At 37.2% G+C, this 12,718-nt stretch overlaps 2 protein-coding genes across 4 annotated transcripts in view; one reads left to right on the top strand and one right to left on the bottom strand.

Annotated features, from left to right (window-relative positions):
• Positions 1 to 3,535, top strand: part of xpo7 (exportin 7) — a 35,056-nt gene extending 31,521 nt beyond the window's left edge. For both annotated transcript variants that reach the window (XM_053686569.1, XM_053686570.1), the window contains exons 27-28: positions 352 to 479; positions 1,320 to 3,535. In XM_053686569.1, the coding sequence (XP_053542544.1) occupies positions 352 to 479; positions 1,320 to 1,413 (222 nt within the window). In that variant the 3' untranslated portion in view covers positions 1,414 to 3,535. The remainder of the gene's footprint in view (positions 1 to 351; positions 480 to 1,319) is intronic.
• LOC108277084 (mucin-2) overlaps positions 3,134 to 12,718 on the bottom strand; it is a 32,285-nt gene continuing 22,700 nt past the window's right edge. The window contains exons 14-20 of one of the 2 annotated variants that reach the window (XM_017489443.3): positions 12,137 to 12,315; positions 11,851 to 12,021; positions 10,310 to 11,671; positions 10,131 to 10,172; positions 9,981 to 10,040; positions 9,830 to 9,907; positions 3,134 to 5,753 (exon numbers count right to left, since the gene is read on the bottom strand). In XM_017489443.3, the coding sequence (XP_017344932.2) occupies positions 5,646 to 5,753; positions 9,830 to 9,907; positions 9,981 to 10,040; positions 10,131 to 10,172; positions 10,310 to 11,671; positions 11,851 to 12,021; positions 12,137 to 12,315 (2,000 nt within the window). In that variant the 3' untranslated portion in view covers positions 3,134 to 5,645. The remainder of the gene's footprint in view (positions 5,754 to 9,829; positions 9,908 to 9,980; positions 10,041 to 10,130; positions 10,173 to 10,309; positions 11,672 to 11,850; positions 12,022 to 12,136; positions 12,316 to 12,718) is intronic. The other variant, XM_017489444.3, reaches the window with a different exon arrangement.

Below are 12,718 nucleotides of genomic sequence, written 5' to 3'. Positions count from 1 at the left end.
TGCATTCATCTGGAAACAAGAAACAATACAGGAAGTTGGTTTTCAGTGCTGGTTCTAATACTATCGTTTGGATATAGTAACAACTTGGCAGATCCTCCATATAGTTGAAAAAAAAATGTGTAACAGGTATAGCTATTTGAGATTTCAGCATATACATGATTCGTGTTATACCATATGCTGCATTGCGTAAAGTTAATAGTTTTCTTCACCCAATAACCGAACCCTCACACTGTCCCTGCACTGTTATATGGCATTAATGTGTCATTTAATGCCTACTTTGAAAATGGAAAGCTGTAATAAAACACTGTGTTGCACAAAAATCTCTTCTAAACTTGTGCGTGTGTCTTTTAGTATTTTGCAGATTTAAGAAACAGCATTGTGAACAGTCAGCCTCCAGAGAAACAGCAGGCCATGCATTTATGCTTTGAAAATCTAATGGAGGGTATCGAGCGCAACTTACTTACTAAAAACCGTGACAGGTGAGCCTTCCCTCACTGAATAGGACTACAGTACTATGGAACAAGCAGGAACTTATTCAGGAACTTTTTAAAAAAAAAAAAAAAACCATAAACTGTTGTGAATATAGTTTATAAGCTGCAGTTCCAGGAACCTTTTTTAGGTTCTGTTCTAGATGAACTACTTTTCTGTGGAAAAGGAACCAGTGCGATAGAGCACTTGACATCCTGAACAGTGCTGAATGGTCAAACTGCAGCATTACACTGACCCTCTTACCAGATGTTTTAAAAACCTGCTTTTAGCCAATGAGCTGTTAAGCTGTTTGGTATTCATGGCAGTTTCAGTCTAATGAAAATTATAGTCTTTATTACTTCTATGATTTACCTTTTCTTCATTTATTTTGTATGAGTTCACATTTTATTTTTTAATTTATCAAATTCGATCTTTCTGTGAATATATGCAAAATGTTTCTTGTTGAATTTAGTTTTTTTTCCAATTCATTATTTATTCATTTTATTCAGTAGTACTTTTCAAAAATTTAATATTGTTTCAAATATTTTTAATAATAATTAGTAGTAGTAATTATTAGTTTTTTATTTGTTGTTCATCTTCTTGTTCTCGTTCTTCTTCTCTTTCATCTTCTCCTCCTCCTTCTTGATCTTTCTTCTCAGTCATCTTTCTTCATCTTCTCCTTCTTCTTCACCTTGTTATTCTTCTTCTCCTTTATCATATTCACCTTCTTCTCCTTCATCTTCTCCTTCATCATCTTGTTCTCCTTCTTCATCTCCTTCTTCTCTTTCTTCTCCTCATTATTATTGCTACTATTATATTATTAACAGGTTTTCGTGTATCTGTGCACACAGGTTCACGCAGAATCTTTCAGTCTTTAGGAGAGAAGTGAACGACTCCATGAAGAATTCCACGTACGGTGTCAACAGCAATGACATGATGAGCTGACATTCCACTCTGCTGCAGGCTCCGCCCACTCAACTAGACCCCACCTCTGGAGCCCACAGGCCCCTTCCTCTCCTCCCCCCACACACTCCACTCTTCCTTCCTCCCTTTTTATATATACACATATAAATATATACATATTTTAAAGCCAGTTTCCAGAACCCATGAGCGTGAGGAATGGTGTGTATCGGGGATGTGGAGGGGGGTGTGTGTGTGTGTGTGTGTGTGTGTGTGTGTGTGTGTGTGGGGATCGGAACAGGGTTGGGTTGGTGTGTGTGTGTGTGTGTGTGTGTGTGTGTGTGTGTGTCAGAGAGAGAGAGAGAGAGAGAGAGAGAGAGAAAGTAGTGTATTAAATGCTATGATATGGAGTAGATTGGCATCAGCTCGTGTTTAGAGTGTGTGGTGTGGTGTTTTCAGCTATGTGGGGTGGGAAAACGTGTGGGGGTGTGTGAGAGAGAGTGTGTGTGAGTGAGGGGGAAGGGGGCGAGCTGCTCTGCTTCTGCCTGCCTTGTATAGAAACACGCAAGAGGAGACAGTGTACATTTTTTGTCATAACAATTTTTGATGATGTTTATAATGATTACAAAATTAAGGACAAAAAAAATAAAATACAAAAATGTGTGATTGGGTAAAAAAACAGATCTTTTTACAGTGTAGTTAGTGCAGCTGTGCTGATAGTGTGGCTTGTCTGTGTGGAGAGACAGAATGACTGAAGGATTGGATCTGTCTTTGTGTTGAGAATTAGGGGATTTACAGGTTTTAAATGGTGTACATTTTCCTCAAACTGAACCTGAAGAAGGAGCAAAAACGCGCCGGAGACTGTAAATAAATATTTTTGACGTGCAGCAATGCCTGTTCATGGCCACAAGGGGCACTTGTGTGGCAAATCAGTTCGCTAAGGCAATGTATTTCAATAACAGTTCTTAAAACAATCTATTGAGTTTGTGACATCTTTATTTAGGGTCTGCGTACTGCTTTTAGCCACCCGTGTTGAGTTCCCCTGCTGACTCAGAAGTGTGTTGTTGATATTTTTCAGTACTTGAATTGAGCAGCTGAATTCCATTAGAGAAATCTCCATTTCATTCCCACTTTGTCATCCTTGTCCTTATTAGCTAGCAGGGTAAATTTCAGATATTGTGTGAGGAATAAAAATGAATTTGAACATGGACAATCAAATGTTCGCATTATTTCTGAAATGTTTATTACTCCTGTATACGCTTATAAACAATTTCATCAGTCATTTATTAAAAAAGGGATCCAGTCAGATTGAAATTCTTTCTGAACTCTCCAGTAAATTTGATCCCCCATCTAAGAAGCTATTGTTTCTGTTGGAGCGGGACTCAACCCAGGGGAAGTCAACAAGGGCGTCTTAAAAACAAGAATGAGACGTAGGGCGAGATTTGGCCATCCGATTCTTTATCTAAGGTCTTTTGAGGACTGTAAAATACAAAATGAGTCATGATTGTAGAGGAATTAGATCAGCCTGCACTTTGTGTTCTCACAAAATCATTTTTTTTAAAAAAATTTTATTTAATTTTTTTTTTTATATATAATAAACACAGACTGGTGCCCTCTTACAGGTTGCAACTGTCCTCTTTAAAAAAAGAAAAATGCAACTTGGTACTAAACATTGATAAAGCAAGAGCTGATCACACTTGCCAGTTTGCCTCTAGCTTGCCCCTCACCCCTCTTTAAAAAATTTCCCCCCTCTAAAGAATTCCAGTTGTTTTTTTTACACGGCAAAGAGATAATGGTAATGATAATGTCAAAAATATGGTAGATTTACAAAAACAGAACCAGAATGGAATATTTTAGCGACTTGTGCTACTTCTCAACATGCTGCTGCTAACTGTTTGTGAAGAACTAGCTCATCTCTTTAACAATGTCCAACACTCATTTAAGTTTTGTTCTTTTTCTTTCTTTTTGTTCCCTGATGTGAATGTGTCTCTGTTTGACAACTGTGTGTGTGTGTGTGTGTGTGTGTGTGTGTGTGTGTGTGTGTGTGTGTGTGTGTGTGTGTGTGTGGGGAGTCATTTGAGTGATAAGGTAGCTGGTTGAAATGTTTGGATGTCTGCTACATATAGTGTAAGCATTGTGACTGCAAAATAAACGTCAATGGTTTGTACTAGCGTGCGGATATTTGTGTGTTGTTATTATGGAGAGTTTGCATTGTAACAGTCCGATCACATCGGATCCACACAACTAGACACATTCCGATATTAAATTGGTGAAAAATGGCTTAACGTTTTATCACGCTACACAGTCAACTATTGCACCAATTGGTTTTACTGTGCATCACGGGATTCCATGCACTGTATAGCCAAAAGTTTATGGATACCTGACCATTTTCTTGCACAAGAAAGTCTTCAGGACAGAGAAGTTTCTTGGTAAGATGGCAAATGGGTTTGTTTTTTAAATTTCTTATTCTCTTCGAGAGAATGCAGGAGAGGCTGGTGAAGGAACAACTGGTTATAAGCAGGAACTGGCTTGTCTCAAGAATATTCCATGACATTTAATGTAAATACAAACAGTTAAAAATCCCAATATGTCATCCATTAAGAAGTAAAACATTTTAGTAGTAAATTGCTATGGTAAAAGCAGGATAACACACTTTAGACCTTGCTGTTGCATGTAGAGGTGGTAACGTATCACACCACTCTGCCATGGATTCATTTTGTATATCAGCACAGTCTGTCTTTGCATAACGTCAGCTCTGTAATTGTTGAAAACCTTTATAGATATTTTCACTAAATGAAAGGTAGATGGAAGCTACAACCAATGACTGCCAAAAGCTTGGCTAACTTGAAGAAAAAAAAGTCATGATTATGATTAACTCTACAGGACACTGATAACTAAATCCAATTCAATTCCTCTTCAGAAATTGATTTTTATTTTTTAAAATAAAAAGTATAATGTCACTTATTTGATAGTTTCTCCTTGTTAATGTGCTAACACTTCCTGACAGAATAATGCACAATTTACTTAAATATGGCATCATATTTAATAAAGCAATTTAATTCCACCGAATCAGTTCAAGGCTACAGTATGTTGGGTGTCGGAGCTCAAACAGGAGAGCCATTGTGGGTTTCAGCTTAATTCATTTATTCATTATTATAACTTGTTTCCAGAATCTATAGTTAGGTAGATACAATTAAGAGATACTCAAGGATAATAAACAGTGCAGAGATACACAGCAATGGCAGCATTCTACATGTCAAACTTGAGAAATCATTCATGTTGACACTGAGAAATGCACAAAGATGGGCAAAAACATTAGGAGATGGCACCAATCTGATACCCAGGAAGAAACCTAATCAGAAACATGAGAACGCAACAATGTAAAGGATGTGATAACCATAGCCACGTGGCCTAATGTTAACAACTAATCAAAGCAAATGTGTTGGACTTATTCTCAATTCATGTCAGGTGTGTGGAAATACTTTACACTAAGGAACCCTCTCTTTTTTTTTTTTTTTTTTTTTTTGGGGGGGGGGTCATTTTATTTTCAAGTTTTATTTTGTACCTGGAAATGTTCACATACAATGAGACTTGATTGTATTTTTTTGTTAGGATTGATTTTTATTATATTGATATTTAAATGTAGGTAATTTTTTTGTGTGAAAGGGTTTAACTGAATTTTACTGCGGTTTTGTCTCGGCTATGTATATTAGCGTCAGTTTCAAATAGTTAATTTTAAAGCTTAATAGTTTTCAAAGAAAGAATGTTGCATGGGTATCGGTATTTGCCGACATGCAAGGTTTTAGTATCAGTATTGGAAAAGAAAAACTGGTAACGTGCCATCTCTGTAATGGACATCAAGTTCTTTAACACACACTCTTATGTGGAACAATTTACAAACAGTTGAAGGTGCAACAATACCAAGTAATCTGCATGGATTCATAAGCTGAGAAGTAAACAGATCTAAAATGTATCCTAGACACAAAATATACAACAAACAGGATTGCTCACATATGGTAAACCATGGCTCAGAAATGAATCACTTGATGAGAATTATTTATTATAAATGTACAATATAAAATGATGAAAAGTAAGGATAGTTTTTTTTATATATATATGCACTTTTTTAATACTTCTTAATAGTATTGTCCTGAGCAGTTGACAGTCTAGTTAAATGAATTACATTAATTATTCTCATTTCATTAGCATTGAGGGCAACAACAAAAGTAAATAACTAGATTTGTTTAATGTATAATTACTGTTAAATAAGTTCTTACCTATACAGATAAAACTTGTGGCCGCATTAGTTTAACTAAGCTAAATAATTCTGTATGAGTCGCTTGAAGACGAGGGATAAACGTCACCTTTGGATACATGGTACACATCTGCAAAAGAGACCAGAATGTTAGTGGCAATGCAAAAAAGATATTCAAGTGACTCGTACAAAATCTAAATCGAATGACTTCTCATCCATTTTAAAATAACTGCAGTGTAAGGACATAGTACATACAATAGCAGTGTTTGATATCAGCAATTAAGTTCGGTCTATTAAAAAAATGTATATTTAAAAAAAATTATTTTATTTTTTTTCACATAAGTTACAACCAATTAATCATGCTGTACTTTCTTTTGTTCCACACCACCAGAACAGTTTCCTTCAGAACTGGTTTCCTTGCCAAAATCCAATGGCAAAGTCATCATCTTGTGACTTGTGACCACACATGGGTAGCCTTTAAAAGGTTTCTGCCACGTCATACTTGTCCTTTTTTCCATTCTCGTTAATTCAAGTACTGCATGTATGGCAATTTAATCCTTTGATAATAGCCATAATCTTATTATTAAATCTGCACCGGCATGGGTGACAGTAATTCTAGTATTACAGTCAGTACTATTTTTGGTCACAGTCGTCACCAGAACAGACTTGGTCTATGGTTGAGTTGGTGTGTTGCTTATCTTATAGCTTTCATAAATCCAAAAATTTGTAACTTTTGTGAATTATTGAACTTCATAAACTTTCCTAGACCACTTGTAGTTTCAGGGCATGATGGTGATCTGTTTGTTCTGCCATGTCCTGATGGAGCTGTATGATAGATATACAGCTGTATGATTTGACCATCTGTGACGAGCACTTACAGGACCATATACTAACTGCGTCATGATGCTGATAGTGATGCACGTAGAATGACTTGTAGGCTGTAGAATTACTGCTAGCTATTCAATACATCCTTCTGTTGCTGTGGCAACTCAACAAAGAGATGAAACAAGTAGCGGGTATGGTTGCAGAACCAACTGGGAAGAAAAAGGTAAGCTCTTTTGGTGTGTTGTAACTGCAAGAATGGAGATGGGTGGAAGACTTATCTGATCAGTCCCATGGACTAGGAAGAGTGAGTGCCTATACTTTGTGTCAGGCATTAACCAAATGCAAGAGCTGTTTACTACAGTAATACAGCTCAATGAGGTGCAGAGCTTGGAAAGCTTAATACAGCCACCTTGCATAGAGAGAAAGTCTGTGATAAAGTCTGTGAGAAAGTCTGTGAGAAAGTATGTGCCCTCAGTATATAAGCAGTATATAACCAGAGCATCTGATGATCAGAGTGGAATGCAGGAGTGCAGCTCAGCAACAGCAGCAATTATGCTGCAGACTGATATTAATGTTGTTGAATGTAATGTTGAATCTTCAGCTGTATCAACCACTTGGCACATCTGACTGAATGCCTAATCCAGTTAGTGGTATAGTCATTCCAGTGCTTGGGCTATTCCAGAATATATCAACTGCAACATCGCTTATGCACAGTCAAAATCACATTCAAGCTGTGACCTGAGAAAATGGCATGCACACTGGCTGCAATGGTACATGCAGAAGCACTAAACTCAAGATTAATGCCTGCAGTAGAGATGATGATAGTCTTAATAGTGGTACAGGCTGACGAAGCGCTGCATGTAAATACATGCATCATGCAGCTGAATTTAAAGGGGCTGACAGTGGTTTGCAAATATGCTAAATGTGCATCCCTAAAATGGGGCACAGTGGATCCTGGCCTTTAATGAGATAATGCCCATCATGGATACAAAAATGCTATAGGCAACACCAATCAAGTAACGAGAGACATAGCAGTTTAGCATGGTAGGCCACTGGAATTATTAATCCATATTAGAAGGCATGTTATCTGGCTACTAAACACAGTACCACCTGCCACTTATTCCTGGTCCACTTATTATTGGTCTTTGAAGCCCAGCCTGGGAAGCACTAGATCATTGTCTTCTTCTTTCCAAAGCTTGAATTGGACATTTTGAGGCAGAAGGCTACCTTTAGACACCCTTGACATCCATCATTAACGTTGAAATTCTTGTTCAATTAAGTCATTTGAGAACACAGAGTTAAATTATTCTTTCAATTTCCTAAATGTCCAACCTGATCATGCAGCCCAACACTACTATTGCATATCCATGAATATGAAAATCTCCAGCTTGGACTATTTTGTGACCACAGATCTGAAAGATACATATCTAAATTTCTATTTCTGAGTGATAGAGACAAATACTCCATCAGTGGAGTGACGGCCTTTTCCCTTTGGTTTAGCCTTGGCGCCTTAGTCTTCACAAAGTGTGTGATCCAGAAAACACTGTAATGACAGGGTCTGTGTACTCTCCTTGATCAACATGCTGCTGGGTGGACAGTCCTGGAGCACTTCTGTTCTTGCATGAACTAAAAGTAAATCATGAAAAGGGTCACTTGACTCCTTTGTGGACTGTTTAATTGCATGAGGCTAAACCTGCATGCCATGCAAACCTTCTTGACAGAGGACAGTCGTCTCAATTATGGTTGCAGTGGATGCTATTATTTGCAACTCAGGTATTGAAACTGGATATGTTGCACTGCATTCCATTTTGATGTCACCCATGTCACAAATGCCAGTGTCAGTAGTGTCCAGCCCATATTTTCTCCCTGCAAAGAGGGAAACTGATAACAGATGCCTAATAACAGATGCCTTCCAACAAGGCTGGAGGAGCATGTTCAATGTCAAAAAAAATCCAAGCTGTGTGGCTGGTGCGCCAACATTTTTTAGGAACCAACATGCTTGTGCCAACAGACAACCCCAATGTGGCATTGACGAGAATAGGTAGAGGATGAGTGCGACATACCAGGGACCATTTTATGGCTACCTACAGAGGTGCTTGAAAGTTTGTGCAACCTTTTCTATATTTCTAAAAATTTCCATATTTTTCTGCATAAATATGACCTAAAACATCATCAGATTTTCACACAAGTCCTAAAAGTAGATATGGAGAACCCAATTAAACAAATGAGAGAAAAATATTATACTTGGTCATTGAAGAAAATGATCCAATATTACATTTCTGTGAATGGCAAAAGTATGTGAACCTTTGCTTTCAGTATCTGGTGTGACCCCCTTGTGCAGCAATAACTGCAACTAAACGTTTCCGGTAACTGTTGATGAGTCCTGCACATCGGCTTGGAGGAATTTAACCCGTTCCTCAGTACAGAACAGCTTCAACTCTGGGATGTTGGTGGGTTTCCTCACATGAACTGCTTGCTTCAGGTCCTTCCACAGCATTTCTATTGGATCAGGACTTTGACTTGGCCATTCCAAAACATTAACTTTATTCTTCTTTAACCATTCTTTGGTAGAATGACGTGTGCTTAAAGTCGTTGTCTAGTTGCATGACCCACTTTCTCTCAGTTCATGGCAGTCCTGACATTTTCCTTTTATATTAATCAAATTCGTTAGTGTAATTCAGAATATTATATTTTCATATCATTTGTTTAATTGCTTTCCGTTTGTCTAATTTTAGTAATTGTGTGGAAAATCGGATGATGTCTTAGGTCAAATATAGAAAATTCACAAACGTTCAAGCACCTCTGTTCCTGTATTTGATCACATTTACAAGCTGATGACTATTGGCACTCTGCAAGGAAATGAACAGTAAGCAAATGGGAATATTCCACTAGTTCTGAAGTAGTAGCAGTCCTCTTCTCAATCACAACCACAGTTACATATTTAGAATTAAGTCATCATTAAGTTTCCTTAGAATTAAGTCAGTGAGTGTAGTATAAAGTCTTCAAAATAGCCCCTAGATCTATAATGAGACCCTGATATTCAGTGATTAAAGTGAAGTAGCAGGACCAAAGTAATCACATAATTTGTATTATTATTACTGTGTGTAATATACCTGATGTTAAACCAGCTGGGTTTAAAAATGATGTATGACTTCAGTAATCGTAAAGTTACTCTACCAGTATTAACTATAAGTTATGAAGTTATTAAGGTTAATCTAAGTATGATATAATGTTAATAATGCAATAATAATTTAATAAGCCTGAATTTAAAGTTGTGATGATATACATTATAGGTGTGGTCATACACAATGTACTAAAACAGTCATATTAAGAAAGAAGCATACATTTCCAGTGCATATTAATCAAATTTGAGTTACGTACCTCTCCGCCAAAACCTCTGCACGGAAATAAACCTGCTTGAGGATGATGGTCCTGCACTTGTGCTCTGAAGATTAAAAACTTCATTTTAAATGCCTAATTTTAAAGTCCAGGTTAAATGACTAAGTAGAAGGACTAAATAAAGAGTATTTACCCTGGTGTGATTAGAGCTTAAGTTCCTCAGAGCCAACCTTCCTGACAGTGCCTCTCGGACCTGCAGCCAAAAACAAGTAAATATCAATGTGTTATTGTTTTTTTCTTCTTCATTATTTAAAGACCTGAGTGCTGAAATAAAGGCACATACCTTGCTATCCAGTAATGTTCCAAACAGCAGTATAAAGAAACCCTTTAAAGAGACAAATTAGATCAGTTTATGGATTATTTTCAGCTCAGTAAAATTCATAAATATCAGCTAAGTTCTGATATAATGTAGAAGATCTTTAGTATGTGTCATTATAATTACAAAGAGAATAACATTATTACCTGCAGTGAATTAAGGAACGCAAACACCACATGAATCCCAAAGTTTGGTGACACCATGGTGCCAATGCCGAATCCCCACGTTAGACCAAAGAGAGGTGCTAAAATCGCCACACATCTAGCAATGATCATTAGGGCATGTTTCTCATCTGGCTGAGTGGTGGCATTAACTCCTCTCCTCAACATCTTACACAGAACTACAATAAGCACCAGGAAGTTTATAACGACAGTAACCAGAGCAGGAATCACAAATGCCAGGAGGGTCTTCATTTCATTCCAGTTCAGCCAACAACTTTCTTCTTTTTGAATGTATCCTTTGCTTCCAGCTGTAGATGCCACAGTAATGACCGCTATGATTAACGGGGCTCCATAGCCAACAGTGAAGGCTATGGCCATCATTGCTCCTTTGGTCATTCTAGAAAAGACCATGAGTGTGCGGTAGAGGAGCAAGAGTGCTGACAGCAACATCCAGAAGAAAAGGGCAAGATAAAAGAAGTGCATGAAGAATGTTGCTGTACTGCAGGGATCCACTGGTGTTATCTCTCCTTCTTTTACAACTGCTGCACCAATGAGGAAGCATATGTTCGCAATCAGAAGGGAGACAGTGATGTTGACTATGGAGACATGGCGCATGAAGGATGTGTCATTTCGTGTCACTGATTTCCATATAAAGATTTCAATGATGAGGCACGAAACCAAGCTGGCCATTGAAATGGCCACACCAATGTAAGTTATATAGTCTAAGGCTATTGCTAAGTTTTTATCCAGGGCAAATGGTGACATCAGGATTGAAAAAGACGTTGTGTGATTGCACTCACACATAATTCTTTCAGTTTCATTCTCTAATGTCTTTTGTTGACATCCAGTCGAGTCCCATGCCCCAATGCTATTCAGAAGATTAAAGTTCCAAAAGACACATTGAGGGTTTCCCAGTGTCTTATTTTTGATGTCGAAAGAAAATGAGATGTTGTTAATTGTTGACTTTGGTTCAATCACAGCCACATCTCCATTGATGCTGGTGTTAATTGGACTGTTATTGTAGGCAAAACGAACAGGTAAGATATTGCCAAGTGCTGAAGAAACTATCATAGTTATGAAAGACTGTTTACTAATCATTGGAATATTTATAGAGGTTGTTGATGTATTACCAAATACTTCAAAAAATGGGCCAGTTATGTTGGCTCTTCTGAGATAAGTATTTTGTGTTATGATCACAATGTTTTCATCTGGGAGTCTGGGTGCAATGCTTTCAATAGACTTCAGAAGATCAGAACTGGCATTGCTGGTTGTACTGTTTTGGTTTAAGTTCGTCCATGCCCCCTGTGTAGCTGTTGACCCAATGACATCCATTGTTTGTAGGAAACCCTTAAAATTTAAATGATTATTAGAAAGAGCACATCCATTCAAATACAATATGGCATCACAAAATAGAAAAGTTTTGATTCTCTTACTTTATGAACAAAGAGCAGATAAGTTTAAAGACTGCAATGAGATTTGGAAAACAAATAACTGAACAAAAAGAAAAAAAACATGACTATACTTACATTCATAATGGGTTTACTGAGTAAAATGGCTTGCGAGATATTGGCAATGTCTTTCAGGATCTCAGCAATTGTTAATATTGTTGATGACGATGTTGTTATAGTTTGAGCATTTGTTTCAGTAATATTGCTGAGATCAGCCACAAATTGTGGGAGTTCAGTGGGCAGTAAGAGCTACAGAAAAAAAAATATTTAGAACGTCACATAATTTGGATAATTTTCTTTATCCTTTTTATTGGAAATAAAACTCTTAAAAAAAAAAAAATAAATAAAATAAATAAATAATTACCACAGCTTTATCTTTTAGATTTTGAACGACTCGCAGGACACAGTTGTTATCTGTAATTTGCCACTGTGCAGTTGAATTACACTTAGCTGTTTGATGGCCAACCATGCCTTCATTACAGTCACCAACATGTACATCTCCCACATTTCCAGGTCCAAATACACCATCATTGCAGGTAAATACTAAAAGAATGTTACAGATTAGAAGATTTCAGACATTCCTTGTACACAAATCAATAGGAAAACTTTTGAGTAGAAGGAACCCTGGAAGTTAATTAAAAATTTCAATAATCTCCCCATGGCCATTCATACAAAATTTGATAGCATGTTGGACTAATTCTCACTTACTGGCATTTGTACTCTGATTTGTGTCTGTCTTCCTAAATTTGGCATTGGTCTGAACCAAGAGTTTATCAAATTAATTTTTGAAATGCACAAAAAAAGCCAACGAGTTGAAGTAAAGGATTTGGCGGTTTTCAGTCTCACTGTCCTTTGAACTTAATCTTGACTTCGACCCACTGAAAACTCTTTTTTTCAGCTCCTCAGAGAGTTCTTTGCCATGAGGTGCTATGTTGCACTTCCACTG

Source organism: Ictalurus punctatus, chromosome 16, assembly GCF_001660625.3.
Source record: "Ictalurus punctatus breed USDA103 chromosome 16, Coco_2.0, whole genome shotgun sequence".
NCBI lineage: Eukaryota > Metazoa > Chordata > Actinopteri > Siluriformes > Ictaluridae > Ictalurus > Ictalurus punctatus.
Note: the sequence above shows the minus strand (reverse complement) of the source record. Positions and strands in the feature narration are given on the sequence as shown.